The sequence below is a fragment of the Dendropsophus ebraccatus genome, chromosome 5, assembly GCF_027789765.1.
Source record: "Dendropsophus ebraccatus isolate aDenEbr1 chromosome 5, aDenEbr1.pat, whole genome shotgun sequence".
Lineage (NCBI taxonomy): Eukaryota > Metazoa > Chordata > Amphibia > Anura > Hylidae > Dendropsophus > Dendropsophus ebraccatus.
Genome location: NC_091458.1, coordinates 8,887,346 through 8,904,076, shown reverse-complemented (window position 1 = coordinate 8,904,076; position 16,731 = coordinate 8,887,346). Strand labels below are relative to the sequence as shown.

At 46.4% G+C, this 16,731-nt stretch overlaps 1 protein-coding gene across 2 annotated transcripts in view; it reads right to left on the bottom strand.

Moving 5' to 3' along the window:
- Window positions 1-16,731, bottom strand: part of LOC138792251 (NACHT, LRR and PYD domains-containing protein 3-like) — a 123,561-nt gene that overhangs the window by 39,508 nt on the left and 67,322 nt on the right. For both annotated transcript variants that reach the window (XM_069969456.1, XM_069969457.1), the window contains 2 exons: window positions 3,442-3,612; window positions 2,260-2,430 (listed from right to left, as the gene is read on the bottom strand). In XM_069969456.1, the coding sequence (XP_069825557.1) occupies window positions 2,260-2,430; window positions 3,442-3,612 (342 nt within the window). The remainder of the gene's footprint in view (window positions 1-2,259; window positions 2,431-3,441; window positions 3,613-16,731) is intronic.

The window sequence follows — 16,731 nt, the reverse complement described above, 5'->3', positions numbered from 1 at the left end:
GTATGTTAGCTATCTCAGCTCAGCTACATCCATGTTCTAACATGTGCTTGTGTATTTATTGTCTGTATACCAAGAGTTAACAAGAGATCTGTGAGGTAAGCCTTGTATCCTTGGTACCAAGACAGAACCCCTCTGATTGGGCCAGGAGATAACTTTTGCCCCAACTCCGCCAGTGTAGTGTGTAGTGTGCTTGGCTTTGCCAGGTGAAGTGACCACAGTTCTCAGTCCACCTTCAGGTCTGGGAATAAGAGAAGCTAAGCAGCATCTTTACTCCCAGAACTACTAGATCCCTTTCGTAGAGGAGCCTGTATCACTGGGACCAGTGTAAGAGTAAGTGATCTACTGGATAGAATCCCCAAATGCCAGAGGACTTCTCTGAACTTACCAGTATACCAAAGTGTCCTATTCCAGTTCAAGCTACTGAGATATCTTCTCTAATTTCTGCAATTCAGAAAACTTCAGTCATTAGGTCCACCCTGCTCCAGAGACCTTCTGCACAGGCCCGAGTGTATGTGAGACCCTCAGCTCTGCCTAACCTATTCCTCAGTGTATGTGAGACCCTCAGCTCTGCCTAACCTATTCCTCAGTGTATGTGAGACCCTCAGCTCTGCCTAACCTATTCCTCAGTGTATGTGAGACCCTCAGCTCTGCCTAACCTATTCCTCAGTAAGCTGGTGATAAAGATAGAAGAACTGAGAGGATCAGAGTTATTAGCTGCCTCAGAACCCCATTTCATCACTAAACTGAAAGCTACCACAGATCTCACCATTACCTCCTGGTGTTGGATCCTCCTGACTGCATATTGTCACCTTATGCGACTGTATGAACTGTACCAAATTTTACCTCAAGTAAAGTGCCTTATTGCTTCCATCCTACAAGTGTGTGGACATTGCTTACTTTAAGGTACATATTATTTTGCATCTCCTGTGAGTGTGCTGAGAGGCCGGGCCACCATAACACCCTCGGACCCCACCGTGACAAGTAGGTTCCAGTTGGGCCCCAGTTGCACCAAAACACCCAGCAACCCCTCACAGTTACACCGGGATACCGCAATAGCAGTGCATTCTTGCACAATCAATGCTTGCATTTTGTCAGAATTTGTTGGTTTTTGTTTGTCCACCCGTCTCTTGATGATTGACCACAAGTTCTCAATGGGATTAAGATCTGGGGAGTTTCCAGGCCATGGACCCAAAATCTCTGTTTTGTTCCCTGAGCCATTTAGTTATCACCTTTGCTTTATGGCAAGGTGCTCCATCATGCTGGAAAAGGCATTGTTGACCGCCAAACTGCTCTTGGACGGTTGGGAGAAGTTGGTTTTGGAGAACATTCTGGTACCATTCTTTATTCACGGCTGTGTTTTTAGGCAAGACTGTGAGAGAGCCGATTCCCTTGGCTGAGAAACAACCTCACACATGAATGGTTTCAGGATGCTTTACAGATGGCATGAGACAAGACTGGTGGTAGCGCTCACCTCGTCTTCTCCGAATAAGCTGTTTTCCAGATGTCCCAAACAATCGAAAAGGGGATTTATCAGGGAAAATGACTTTACCCCAGTCCTCAGCAGTCCACTCCCTGCACCTTTCCCCCAGTCATCAGCAGTCCACTCCCTGGACCTTTCCCCCAGTCCTCAGCAGTCCACTCCCTGTACCTTTTGCAGAATATCAGTCTGTCCCTGATGTTTTTCTGGAGAGAAGTGGCTTCTTTGCTGCCTTCCTTGAGACCAGGCCTTGCTCCAAGAGTCTCCGCCTCACAGTGCACAGTGCAGATGCCCTCACACCTGCCTGCTGCCATTCCTGAGCAAGCTCTGCACTGCTGGTAGCCCCATCCCGCAGCTGAAACACTTTTAAGAGACAGTCCTGGCACTGGCTGGTCTTTCTTGGGCGCCCTGGAGCCTTTTTGGCAACAATGGAACCTCTCTCCTTGAAGTTCTTGATGATGCGATAGATTGTTGACTGAGGTGCAATCTTTCTAGCTGCAATACTCTTCCCTGTGAGGCCATTTTTGTGCAGTGCAATGATGACTGCACAAGTTTCTTTAGAGATAACCATGGTTAACAGAAGAGAAACAATGATGCCAAGCACCAGCCTCCTTTTAAAGTGTCTTTGCAAGTAATTGCTGTTAAGCTGATCACTCTTTATAACATTCTGGAGGATATGCAAATTGCCGTTTTAAAAACTGAAGCAGTAGACTTTGTAAAAATTAATATTTTTATCATTCTCAAAACTTTTGGCCATGACTGTACACATCTCTTATACTCACCCTAATTCCTCTATCCTGCAGTCTGGACTGGACAGAGCTTCTGCCAAGTCACTGAAGTGAGGACCGGACAGACGGTTATAAGACAGGACAAGTATCTTCAGGGAGGGGTTATTCCTTATTACAGACGCCAACTGGGGGCAGGAAGTGTTTAGTAGATCATTAGCCTTCAACCTGTAATAATAAGAAGATGAGATGTGGGTGATGCGTCTACAGAGCTTTAGTATCACACATGATAGAATTAGATACACTGCCAAGAAGACAGTATCACGCATTAAAGGATTAGATACATGACTCAACAGACAGTATAACACATTATAGGATTAGATCAGTAGCGGATTATAATAGGTACTTTTCGGGCGGTAACCCGGGGCCCTGAGCTCCTGGGATGCCCTTGGCCACCCAAAAAGACTTATACTTTCCGTGGTATAATGTCTCCTGGCTACATTTCTGCCATGATTTGCAAAAAAAAATCACTGCTTTTTTACCGCAGTTTTGCACAAGTCAAGGCACCATAATATTATCTATCCTGTACTATGAACACCACGCTAGTGCCGCCATAGCTACAGTGAGGTAGGGGGGGGGGGCAGGCTTGGTGAACAGCGTGGGGCCTGTGGTAAAGTTAATCCGCCCCTGGATTAGATACATAGCTCAGCAGACAATATCACACATTATAGGATCAGATATATCACACCAATTAGAAAGAGAGCATATGCACAAAAAGGTAGCACATTAAAGACCAAAAAATATAAAAAAGTACAGAAGCTTTAAAATTAGGGGGACAAGCCCTAGATACCACTCTACATTTAACACATTTTAAAAGTCAAACACTGGTCCTGCCAAGCGTTCCAGCTAGGACCTATCACCAGCCCGACCGTAGACCGCTACCACATGTAACCAATACATGACCTGTACATAATGCAATGTATAGGCAAAATGCTGCACTAATAAAGAAAGAAGTATTAGAGCAAAGCATATAAAAGCTTCACCATGTGTGGTCCAATATGGAACAAAAACCTTCCTCAGGAATGTCAGAATTAGATACATGGCTCGGTAGACAGTATCACAAATTACTGGATTAGATACACTGCTTATCAGACAGGATTAGATACATGATTCAGCAGAAAGTATCACATGATACGATTAGATACATGGCTCAGTCCTGTACACATCTCTTATACTCACAGTAATTCCTCTATCCTGCTGTCTGGACTGGACAGAGCTTCCACCAAGTCACTGAAGTGAGGACCGGACAGACGGTTATGAGACAGGTCAAGACTCTTCAGGTATTGGTTATTCCTTATTACAGAGGCCAACTGGGGGCAGGAAGTGTCTGGTAGATTATTATTATCCAACCTGTAATAATAATAAGATGAGATGTGGGTCATGTGTTCACAGAGGGTTAGTATAACACATGACAGGATTAGATACAATGCCAAGAAGACACATGGTAAGATTAGATACATAGCTCAACAGACATTATCTTGGTGCCACTGTCGTTATAGCTTTCAAAATCTAGAGTAAATCAACAGTAGATGTGATATAAAGCAAGTTTGCAATTTGCATTCATTATTTTTTTCTGTTGTTATCATGCTGTAAAATAAAGTTGAACTTACCAGAAATCCAGGCCCAGTCTCCAGAAGGCAGCTATATAACAGCAATACGTCTGTATCCAGATCCAGTCTCCTATATAACAGCTATACTTACTGTATCCAGGTCCAGTCTCCTGAGGGCAGCTATATAACAGCTATACTTACTGTATCCAGGTCCAGTCTCCTGAAGGCTGTTATATAACAGCTATATTTACTGTATCCAGGTCCAGTCTCCTGAAGGCTGTTATATAACAGCTATATTTACTGTATCAAGATTCAGCCTCCTGAAGGCTCCTATATAACAGCTATACTTTCTGTATCCAGGTCTGGTCTCCTTAAGGCAGCTATATAATGGCTATACTTACTGTATCCAGGTCCAGTCTCCTGAAGGCAGCAATATAACAGCTATACTTACTGTATCCAGGTCCAGTCTCCTGAAGGCTGCTATATAACAGCTATACTTACTGTATCCAGGTCCAGTCTCCTGAAGGCTGCTGTATAACAGCTATACTTACTGTATCCAGGTCCAGTCTCCTGAAGGCAGCAATATAACAGCTATACTTACTGTATCCAGGTCCAGTCTCCTGAAGGCTGCTGTATAACAGCTATACTTACTGTATCCAGGTCCAGTCTCCTGAAGGCAGCTATATAACAGCTATACTTACTGTATCCAGGTCCAGTCTCCTGAAGGCAGCAATATAACAGCTATACTTACTGTATCCAGGTCCAGTCTCCTGAAGGCTGCTGTATAACAGCTATACTTACTGTATCCAGGTCCAGTCTCCTGAAGGCAGCTATATAACAGTTATACTTACTGTATCCAGGTCCAGTCTCCTGAATGCTCCTATATAACAGCTATACTTACTGTATCCAGGTCCAGTCTCCTGAAGGCTGCTGTATAACAGCTATACTTACTGTATCCAGGTCCAGTCTCCTGAAGGCAGCTATATAACAGTTATACTTACTGTATCCAGGTCCAGTTTCCTGAATGCTCCTATATAACAGCTATACTTGATGTTTTCCGGTCCAGTCTCCTGAAGGCAGATTCTCTGACTTGTGTTGGTTGAAAAAAAACAGACTAAACACAGGAATTCCGGCCAGTACAAAAAGTCACGGCCTGTCAATCACATGACTGCCCTCTCTCTGTGAGCGCTCAGATGGCCTGGGATACACAGGACTTCCTGTATTCTGACTATTTCCTGTTTTTTGAGAAAAAAAAGTCAGAAAACAGGAAGTGCTGTGTTCTCCATGATAAAAAAAAAGAATGTAAATTGCAAATTTGCTTTATATCACATCGACGGTTGATTTAGATTTAGAAAGTTATAACGACAGTAACACTTTAAGGTTCAGCGGAAGTAAAAGATGATTTAGTGATCGTATCCTATTGCAGCTTGTTCTGTAAGCTATCTGAGATCCAATCCCTATCGAGGGTACCTCACACAACACCCTCCTCTCACACCCATCAGAGGCCTCAGATTCCATCACAAGGTGTGTTTCCCCTAATCCTAGAGCTCCCTGGGGATGTAAGAGACAGTGTAAGTTTAATTTTAGGCAGTGTCGGAGTTTGAAGTCAGTGAGTCAGAGAGTAGTAGAGAAAGGTTTCAGTGAGTGAGTTTTCTAGTACAAAACAGTTCCAAAGCTAGCCATGCCTGGCTAGAAAACTATAGTAGAGTGAAAGAGATAGGGGATCTCCTTATCCACACAGAGGGGCTATCGGAGGAGAAAAGGGAGGATTTTCGGGAAACGATAAATCAAGGGGGGGCGGAGCCGGATGCCGAGCTAGTAAGACATGGGCTGAGGAGCTCCGTAAGTGACAGCCACATAAGCGGTGCTAAACCCACCTGGAGTGCACAACCATTACTGCCCCAAAGAGAGACGCTGTGGCACAGCTACAGGCAGACGCTACAGGCACCGCCTCATGTCCTCTCCTATCCTCGTCTCCACTACCTCCTTGGCCGGCCAAGCAGGGTAAACCGCGGTCTGTCCCCCATCCCTCCGACTCACAGACGCCATTACCAGCCTGGTTCCTGGGAGATCATGGGGACGGGCCCCATATGACTAGGCATGCTGCATCTGCACCTGGCCAGACACCAGCTTGGTGGTCTTCCTCAGACATGGATGACCCTGACACTGCCCTGCCTCCCCCCTGCGTGTGTATCTACAGAACATCCCCAAGAAGGACGATTTTAAGTCTCTTATTCATTAGGTAAAAGCGACCTGTAAGGGGGAAATAGCGGCACTGAGATTGGATCTCCAAAACATTGGGCAGAGGGTGGACACTTTAGTAGAAGACCATGATTAGACCAGAGCTTACATAGCACATCTGCAGGCGACAGTACAGGCACAGCGTGAAGCTCTACATGATTGCCAGAAACACTTAAAGGACTTGGACAATAGGGGGAGATGCCATAATATCAGGGGCCTCCCAGAGCCCCCCCAGGGGGAGGATTTGCAAATTGAACTTGCTGCCCTATTCAACCAGATTCTTGAGGTTCCTCCTGACTATGTGGTGAAAATGGACAGGGCGCACAGGGCTCTTAGACGTAAGGATGCTAATGGTCAGGCCAGAGATGTGATTTGCAGCATAACTGACTTTTCGCTTAAGGAATCTATAATGCAAGCTGCAAGGAACCAGAGAACCATTAGCTTTGCAGGCGATCAAGTTCAACTTTTGCCAGATCTCTCTTGGGTTACTTTGCAACAACGTAGTCTGCTCTGCCCCCTTCTGCGTGTCCTACAGGAGGCGCACATTCCATATGGGTGGGGTTTCCCCTTCAGCCTGAATGTACGTTACAATGGGGTGTCTGCGATCCTACGCCATGCAGCTGACTTACCTCGGTTCTGTGATTCCCTTGAGATCCCGGATCTCCCCAACTCGGAACTTCTCCCTGTCAGACCACCCCTGCCCCAAAGGTGGGAAAGAATGGGCGCTCGTCGAAAGCAGAACACCCAGCCGACTTCTCCGCCCGGGAGTAGACACCCTCGCAGGCAACCACAGCAGTGAACTGCCAGTATTTAGCTGCCCTATAGCGTTGCCATAGGCCTATTGCTGGCCATATTCGCCCTGTTTCTTTTCTAGGCTCCAGGTTTAATGTTTGCTACTGTAATGTTATCCTAATTGATGCACCCCATATGTTTTTGCTATGTGTATTTCTAATTGTTGGCTGTCCCTACAGTAGCTAGTTGGTTAGTTTACTTGCATTTACACGCACTCCTTCTGAGGCGTCTTTTCTGATTCCCCCTCTCCTGACAAGGATTATGTCGCTCCCATTGACTTAGTATTGATTTCCTTCAATAACCCTGTTAGGGACTGTCTCCTTACAGTTGACAGTCATATCCATCTGGATTGAGTTTGTTTTGATGGTTCTAATGTTTTGTTTTCTTTTTTTGTTGTTTTTGTTGGTCTTCCCCTCTTCCCTCCCCCCTTTCCTCTCCAGTGGTGCTCTTATAGGTCTCACAGGTGGATCCACGGCAGACCTCAATGTTTCCTGGCACTGGCTGCATATCTCTCTGATCCTACTTCCAACCCCACAGGTGACTATTATATCTCTTCCCTCATCTGGCTATCATTGTGCGTCTAGTGCAGTGCTTCCCAACCCTTTCCACCAGGTGACGTCTTCTTTGATCTGATGCATCACTTTCCCTTTTCCTCTTCATCTGGCCCAGACCACCATTATGATTTCTTCCAGCTACGTTTCATCTCCTCAGAACCTGCAAGACAAACATCTCAGGCTCGGCACATTTCTAGCAACTTTCTTTCCTTTCTCCCTCCTATAGGCTCCCATAGTAACTGCGCTGCTCACTTTAATGTTCCGCCCGCTAACTGTGCGGAACATCAAAGTGATCTGTGCATCCAGAGAAGCTGCGCGGCTGCAGCTTCTAGGGATGCTTAAAGAGACAGTGCACATTTCCCACCGGGATCCCGCGGCACCCCGGTTGGGAAACGCTGGTCTAGTGTCTTTTAAAGTAAAAGGGTTAAACTCCAACTTTAAGAGACGTTTGCTCCTCAGAGAGTTGAAATACCTTCATGCAGACATTGCTTTTATACAGGAGACGCACCATGATAGCTTCTGCTCCTTTAAATTTGCCCACTTTCAATACCTGACAGAGCATACGGCCATCCTTGACAAGAAAAGGGCAGGGGGTAGCGATCCTGGTCTCCAAACTAGGCGTCCTGTCAATCACTTATCCTTACAGGTCATCTTCAGGGTTCTCCAATACTTTTACGTATCTCTAATCCCAATACTGGACAGATAACCTTTCTCACTAAACTATTTGCTAAAATCTCCCGTCTCCTAGCGGATATGGTGTCCCCAATCCTGCTTATCGAAGGAGACTTTAATATTCCTCTCTCCCCGGTGACTGATCATTCCTCCCTCAGGCCTGGCCCGACACCCCAATCCCTACTATTGCTGCCCCAAAAATTCCGTCAGCTGATCCAGCGGTATGACCTTTTTGACCTCTGGAGAGTGCAACCCCCTACTGAGCGGCAGTATACCTACCCCGATGAAACACATACACGTATTGACTACCTTCTGGGAAACATTCTGGGCCTACGACTCACTACCAGTGCGGACATTACAGGCATAACGTGGTCGGACCACTCACCTGTTACAGTAGATCTTAAAGCTTCCACCTCTCCTCGCCGAGTCTGTCATTGGAGGCTCAATGAGTTGCTGGTGAAGAACCCTGTCCAGAGAGATTCCCTAAGACATTATATATGCGATTATTTTACTACAAATTCAGGTAGTATCTCCTCTCATGCTATGTTATGGGAGGCGAACAAGGCGGTTCTCAGGGGGCATTGTATTGCGGTGTCCACTAAGATGAAAAAAGATTCAATGCTCAGGCCTTAGACTTAGCTGCCCATGTTCTCTCTCTAGCTAAAAATGGTTGCTGCTCCTTCCACCTCCATCTTTAAACAGTTAGTGGAAACACGTACTCGCGTAAAAAACCTAACGGTCCTCAAAGTGGGGAAATTCTTCACCTACACGAGACACAAATACTATGAAAAGGCAAATCGGACATATTCTCTCTTAGCCTCACCGCTACGAGTGGCCTGCGAGGGGAGGAGACCTAACATACGACCCTGATCAAATTGCGGCGGCATTAGCTGATTACTACACTTCCTTATACTCCCTACCCTCCCATCTCCCTGAGGCACGCGATCAATGCTTGCAGGCTTACCTCTCTGCTTGCCACTTGCCAATTATTAGTGACGAGAACTTGGCTGCCTTAAACGCCCCCGTGGCCATGGAAGAACTCACTGAGACAATTAAAGAGTTGCCTAGCGGAAAGTCTCCTGGACCTGATAGTCAACCATACTCTTAATATAAAACATTTCAAGAGGTGCTTCCTCCACACCTTCTGGTTCTGTATAACTCTTTCCTCCAGGGCTCCCCTATACCTACTAGAATGCTAGATTCTTAAATCATAGTAGTCCCCAAACCCAATAAAGATCCGACAGACTGTAGTAGCTATAGACCCATATCTTTTTTAAGTTCCGACCTAAAGATTTTCACCAAATTGCTTGCTAACAGATTGTGGGCTTTCTTTCTGGGTCTTATTGACAAGGACCAAGTCGGTTTTGTATTGAATCGTCAGGCTGGAGATAATACGAGACGTTCAATAGACCTCATTGAGGTGCTCAATCAGACTAAGTGATCTGGCCTTCTCCTCAGGTTAGACGCTGAGAAAGCCTTTAATCCAGCTATACAGGGGGTCCTGGTGAGAGATAAAGAATTCAAAATGTCCCTATTTGCAGATGACATCCTGATGACGCTGCGTAACCCATTCACTTCTCTCCCCAACCTACATCGCACCTTAGAGGAGTATGGTAGACTATCTGGCTATAAAATTAATACAACCAAAACGGAGGCGCTCCCGATCAACCTGCCCCGCCCACAGATTGACAGGTTGAAAACAACCTTCCCTTATAAATGGTCGGACACAACTCTTCACTACTTGGGGACAAACATCACAGCTAAGTTCTCGTCTCTATTCAAGGCAAACTTTCCCCCCTACTTAGAGAGGTTTTTGGTCTTTTTGCTAAATGGTCATCTCACCTGTTGTCTCTCTTGAGTAGGATAGCGTCCGCCAAAATGTCAGTTCTACCTTAACTCCTCTACCTGTTTGAAACTTTACCTGTCCCTATCTCTAAAGCCTTTCTTAAGGCTTCCAATCGGCTATGATGAGGTTCATTTGGGGGGGGGGAGACGCCAAGGTCATGATCGCCAAGATATCTCGTGGAGGTCTGGGCATCCCTGACTTGCGTAGGTATTCTCTAGCAGTGCATCTGCGTAGGATCCCCTCCTTTACGACCCTGTGTGCATTCACAAAGTGGATGGCTATTAAAAAACTGTGGTTGGCGCCTCACCATCCAAGTGCACCTATCTGGCCATGCCTGCATACTATCTTGGATAGTTCTTTGTTGGGTCCAATGCGGCTTACACGAACGGTCTGGACGGAAGCAAAGCAGTTAACTCCACTTCAATCTGCCCCTTCCTATATCATCCACTGATTCCGGGTAGCCTGAATGCCGATAGTATAGCTCCATGGTTAGCTGCGGGGCTGTTCCAGTATGCGGACATTGTAGACCCGCTTAAACGCCCTTTCTGAAACTTAGAGACAAGTTTCTCCTCCCCACACAGACCTTTTCTTTTTACGAGACTCTCTGTAGAGCGGTTGAGGATCTTTGTGGGGCGGCACCCTTCCCCAAGCCTTTTGCCTTTGAATATCTATGAAAAGTGACAAGGAACACTCGGGGTCTCATATCGGTGATTTATGACTACTTGTTTCAGTTTGTTTTCAGAGTCTACATACCCAATTCCAGATTGGTCCACACACACATACAGCTCACACAACAAGTACTGGTACCCCTATAAAGACGCATGTTCACTATCATGTGTGCAATTAGACTGTAGGGCTCTTGCATAAGCACCGTGCCAACAAGGGGAAATTAGTAGATAAAGTGTAAACATATTGGAAAGAAACTCATACACGGGTCTTAAATTGGGCCCGTCCCCAATTGCTCCACCAGATAAACTGCAAAGCAGACAGTATGTCACATGATAGTGCCATGGTCCGGGTGCTTAGGTTGTATACAGCTGGTGGGCGATTGGCGTTTTCTCTGGGGCATTTGTCACGGTGGGCAGATGTGGCGTTACCCACCCCTGGGCACTGGCACTTAAAAAGGTAGCACAATGAGTGGGTGCAGGTGCAGCGGAAAAATTAACACAAAGTGCAGAACCTAACCAGATGGTGACTTTTACTGAGGAACTTCAGCGAAATACAAGTCATGGTAACAAACAGCCAACTAGGTGCAGGAATAGGTGATAGTAGTGCTGGGGGTAGGCACTTGAAGAAAGTGCTAATAGAAGGAAAAGTGTAGCTTAACTGAGGAAAGGTACAGGGGGCCATTTTGTACTATGCCGGGATAGCGTAGAGAGTGATTTAGTGTACTTAAAGAGTCACTGTCGTTTTTTTTTTGTTTTTTTTTTGCAGAAATCAATAGTCCAGGCGATTTTAAGAAACTTTGTAATTGGGTTTATTAGCCAAATCTGCCATTATCTGCATGTAAAAAGCCTTTTCCCAGGCCCCCCCCCTCCTTCCTCTTTTCCATCCACTCCAAAAAATCTGAAAATTGTGACTTGTTGCATGAGTCGTACCCTGTCTGTTCCTATAGAGAGGGGAGGGGGGAGGAGGAAGGAGGGAGTTAGCCGGCAGCAGAAAGCAGATAACAGAGGATTACAGGCACGGAGCTGGGTGACAGCTGTAATCCGAGGTCAGGGAGGTCAGTGGTGACCGTCCCAGGAGATAACTGGTGAGGTATTTGTAGATTAACTCTTTGTTGTCCTGTTTTGGTCTTTTCTTTAGCTCTCTCCATAGGAGAACAATGAAGACAGGGGGGAGAGCTTCAAACTGCTTTTTCATGATAAAAATGCATTTTTCGGCTAATAAACCCAATTACAAAGTTTCTTAAAATCGCCTGGACTATTGATTTCTGAAAAAAAAAATTTTCACGACAGTGACACTTTAAGAGAATCCTTGTACTGACAGTTAGAAGCAAAGTAGAAAGAGAGAAGACCGCCTTTTGCCAAACCAGCTTAGCGACTGCCAGGATTGGTATTATGAAACCCAAGCCTATACAACTGGATGAAGCTAGCTGCTCGAGGCTTCCCAAGGTAGTCAAGCGTAGATTAGTAGGATACATCAGCTTAGGCTCTTTGTCCTACTGGGGATCAGTCTCTTGACTTTATAGACTGTCCTGAATGTTTAAGAAGGACCACAGGTGTAGACCCAGGAGACAGTAACCCCACCTCTGGGTTTAGCACTGCATCTTTATCTGCAAGTCTCTTATAGAACAAATCTGTGTCTCTGGTTCCTGACAAGGGCATTGGACCTGGACTAGACCTGGGTATATCCTGCAGAAGAAACCTTCTAGCTTGCTTGTTCTCTTTACCCTACACCAGACTACACCAAACTACTCACTAAGCGCTCCCACCAGGAACTATTTTACTTAGGGGTGACTGAGTCTAAGGGCCCTATTCCACAGTAACGATAATCGGCCGGATCGGCCCCATTTGGACCGATTCGGACGATTATCGTTCGGTGAAATAGAGAGAACGATCAGCCGATGATCGTGTCATCGGCTGATGGTTCATTTAGGGCCAGACCTAAAATCATCGTTCCCCCCATCGCGCATCGCTACGGTTGAATAGCGGTGCACGGCGGGCGACCGACGATTTGAGGAGGAGAAGCAGCAGCAATACATTACCTGTCCGGGCTTCTTCTCCTCCGCTCTGTCTTCGTCCCCGGGTCCCGCGCTGTCAAACTTCAGAATGGCCGGTCAGCTGACGGAGCGCTCAGCCAATCACAGGCCGGGACCGCCGCGGCCTGTGATTGGCTGAGCGCTCCGTCAGCTGATCGGCCATTCTGAAGTTAGAGAGCGCGGGACCCGGGGACGAAGACGGAGCGCAGGAGAAGAAGCCCGGACAGGTAATGTATGCTGCTGCAAGGGCTGCAAGGACATCGGTAACGATGTACTTGCGGCCCTCGCTTAACGATCATCGGGCCGTGGAATAGGCCCAGTAAACGAGCGGCGATCTAGCAGATCGCCGCTCGTTTACATCGTTGATCGGGCCCTCCTCGGCCCGTGGAATAGGGCTCTAACCTCCCACTAGTGGGGAAAGTGCAAGAGAAAAGAGATGGAAGGAGTGTAGTTGGTGATTTTGTGTGTGAGGTACCTGCACCTGTGATTGGTTAAACATTGAACATAGAAATCACATTAGTTACCCCTTCATCCTTCAGCTAAGCCCTGACAAACAGGGGAGAGTAAGACCAAGTGGTGATGGTGCAAAAGGCACCCATCATCCCTGAGTGTGACACCTGACAGAGTTACCTTTAACCTGGTGGCATAAGACTTGTATACACCCGTACCGGGACACTACAATAGGATTAGATACTTGGCTCAACAGACAGTGTCACACATGAGAGAATTGCAAACTGAGTTCAGCAGACTGTATCAAACATAATGGATTACATGATAGGATAACAAACACTGCCAAGAAGACAGTATCACACATGACAGGATTAGATACACAGTTCAGCAATCAGTATCACAGATGATACGATTAGATATATATCTCAGCAGAAAATGTCACACTTGATAGGATTAGATACATGGCTTAGTCTCCAACCCGACTGTCTTGCTTCTGATTCTCATGCGAGAATTTGAGATTTTCACCTCTCAAACTTTCTCAAAATCAAAAGCTCTTAACATCTCTCTGGCTCAGTGTACGTTCTCTGCTCTCGGGTCCTCATTCAGGTTTCGGTGGGTGCCAGGCTCCGTTAAATATCTGGGCATTCGGCTCCCCGCCAGTTGAAAAAAGACCTGTTGAGGCTGAACTTTCCGTCCTTGCTGGCCCCACCTCAATGTTGCTGACAAAACTGGGACAATGGTACTTTCAATTGGTTTGGGCATTGCACAATATTCAAGTTTTCCCTTCTGCCTAAACTGCTCTACACCTTTCCTAAATCCTTCTTCAAGTCCCTGTCTTCTGTTCAGACTAAATTCATCTGGGGCTCCAAACCTGCGTGCCATAAGAAAGCTCTGCTTTGTAGGCCCAAATTGGAGTGTGGTGTGAAACTCCTGAACCTGCAGGCATATCACTTGGCCTAACTGCTGACTAGGGTAGTAGAATGGATGCACCATGGCCCATTTAAGCAATGGGTGAACATTAAGCAGTTTTTCTCCAACATCCCCCTGAGTTATATAACTTTGGTACCCATACAACTGCTCATGGGTCTTCGGTCCCACCCCACAATAGGTGCCACAATACGGGCTTCTGAGGATCTGGGTGTCCATGCCTGGTTTCTTCCCTTCCCTTGGGCCATGGTGCGTCCAGCCTTCTACCCTGGTCAGCAGTGAGGCCAAGTGATATCCCTGCAGGTTCAGGAGTTCCACACCACCCTCCATGACTCTTATTTTGGGCTGCTCTGGCTTCTCACCTTTTCAAACATGTTTGAAGGCTGGGAAATTTTGGGCCTTGCAATTCACTGGCACCTCCACTTGGAAGCCTGTTTCCAAATTGGAGTCTATGGTACATCCTGTCCCTTTGTTTGTGTGAAGAATAATTCAGCTGAACCACTTTCTATAATCACTTCTGATTCCAACCCATTTCCTGTCCTAAAAAAACTTACTATGAGTGTCTCTGTGCTGGTGAGGGCCAACAACACCACTCTCTGTCATTGGTATACTCTGACCTGATGTCCTGACCCATCCTTCCTACCTGCTCAAGTTGGAGGAGGACTTAAGCCTGGCCTTGACCCCGAATCAGCGGGCAATATTATGGAACTAGCCAAAAGAGCTTTACATTTTCAAGAGGCCAGATACAGTATAAGATTTTATCTCGCTGGTACCGGGTCCCAATCAAACTTTGGCCTCAGATGGACCCAATCTGTTGGCGATGAGGTGCTTCAGAAGGCACCTTCATGCATATCTTCTGGTGACATGTAAGGTCACAGGACTCACGATACTTCTGACTCCGGCTCTGTTCCTCCTCCATTACAGAGAGATTACCATTAATGAATACAGATGCTTGTTGTTACACTTTCTTGTCATGGTAGCAAGAGCCTGTATCTCTCACTCCAGGAAGCGGACTGAACCTCCGCCTGTTTCCCTGTGGATTACCAAGGTAAATAAACCTATGAGGATTGAGGACCTGACCTCCTCCCTTCATAACTTCACCTACCTGGCTTGGTTGGAATTCCGAGAGACATGTCTATACTGGGGTACACCCCATGAGCATTCCTTGTTACAATTTAAGGCTATGTTCACACTACGTATGTTTACAGCTGTAGTGCGAACCACGAATATTCCGCGTAGTTTTGAGGTTAATGCGTACGCTGGAAAGTATATGATATACAGCTGCACAGTGCACACTACGTATGAGCTTACGGCCGGATCGTATACGGCGCCGTAAAAAATGAACAAGACCATTGTTTGAGGACGGAAATGTTGAAACTCACGGCCGTGGATTTCCATGCGGTCCCGTACGAAGTACTTATTTCAGCCAAATTGAACTTTGATTTTTCAATCCAAAAGGTTCTGTGTGGTTTACGGGGCTGGGCGAAGATTTCCAAGTAAATGGCCTGCCTCAGATTGTTTCGAAACAAGCTAGGGAAGCATAACTGTACTATGGGCATATGTTCGCGGTTTGCACGCATCAGGCCGCATGTCTATTTTTCCCACGCCTGTAGTTTCAGCCGCACATGTACAGCGGCGTACGAAATGCGGCCGGACTCGTACGCAGTGTGAACATAGCCTAAAGGTTCACCAAAAAGTTTTTCTTTTACATCAACTGGAGCCAGAAAGTGCCATAGATTTGTAAATTACTTCTATTAAAAAAATCTCAAATCTCAGTGTGACAGCTGATCTCCCCCTGTCACTAGGATTCTCCGCTCCGGGTAGTTTAACCCGTTAAATGCCACTGTCAAATCATGACAGCAGCATGCAACGGATTCCGGTGGCCGCTGGTATACTCGTGATTGAAGGTCCCGCTGTACCGTCTGGTCCCCCCATGGTCTTCCTGGTAATCCCGGGATTACCATGTCAGATCAGCCTGACATATACAATACATTGCACTACACTACCGATCACTGTTTAGTATTACACTAGTGTACAGTAATGTACACTAGTTGAAAAGTTAAAAAAAAGTGCACCAAGACACAAAACCACCCCCCATAATAATAAAAATGCATTACATTCCCTATATAAAATAAACCATTAAATAAAAACATCTCAAAAACACTAATCCTATACATGTTTGGTATCCCCACGTCCGTAATGACCCAATCTATAAAACTATATCGTTAATTATATTGTACGACACACGCTGTAAGGCTATGTTCACACTACGTAAGAGACCGGCCGTTCCGTGACCCCGGCCGGGTCACGAAATGGCTGGTCTCTGGCCAAATCATCTCAGCCAGTACTTAAGTACCGGCCGGATGACCTTTCGGCCACGGAGCTCTGATGCGGGCGCATCAGCGCGTGCCCGCATCAGAGCTTCCCATAGCCCAAAGTGAATTCCGGCTGCAGAAATCTGACCTGTCAGTTATTTGCGGGGCCGCACAGATCCCGGCCGGAGCGTATACGATGTGTGTACGCTCCGGCCGGGATCCCATTGAAGATAAGCTATGTTCCACAGCGCAAAACTACGGCCGTAGTTCTGCAGCGAGAACTACGGTCGTAGTTTTACGTAGTGTGAACATAGCCTAAAAAAGAAAATAACAAAACAGCACCAGAATTGTTGTATTTTATCAATCAGCTTTAGAAAACTCGTCATGGGGGGCGTGGCGAACCGCAGATGGAGGCAGCAGC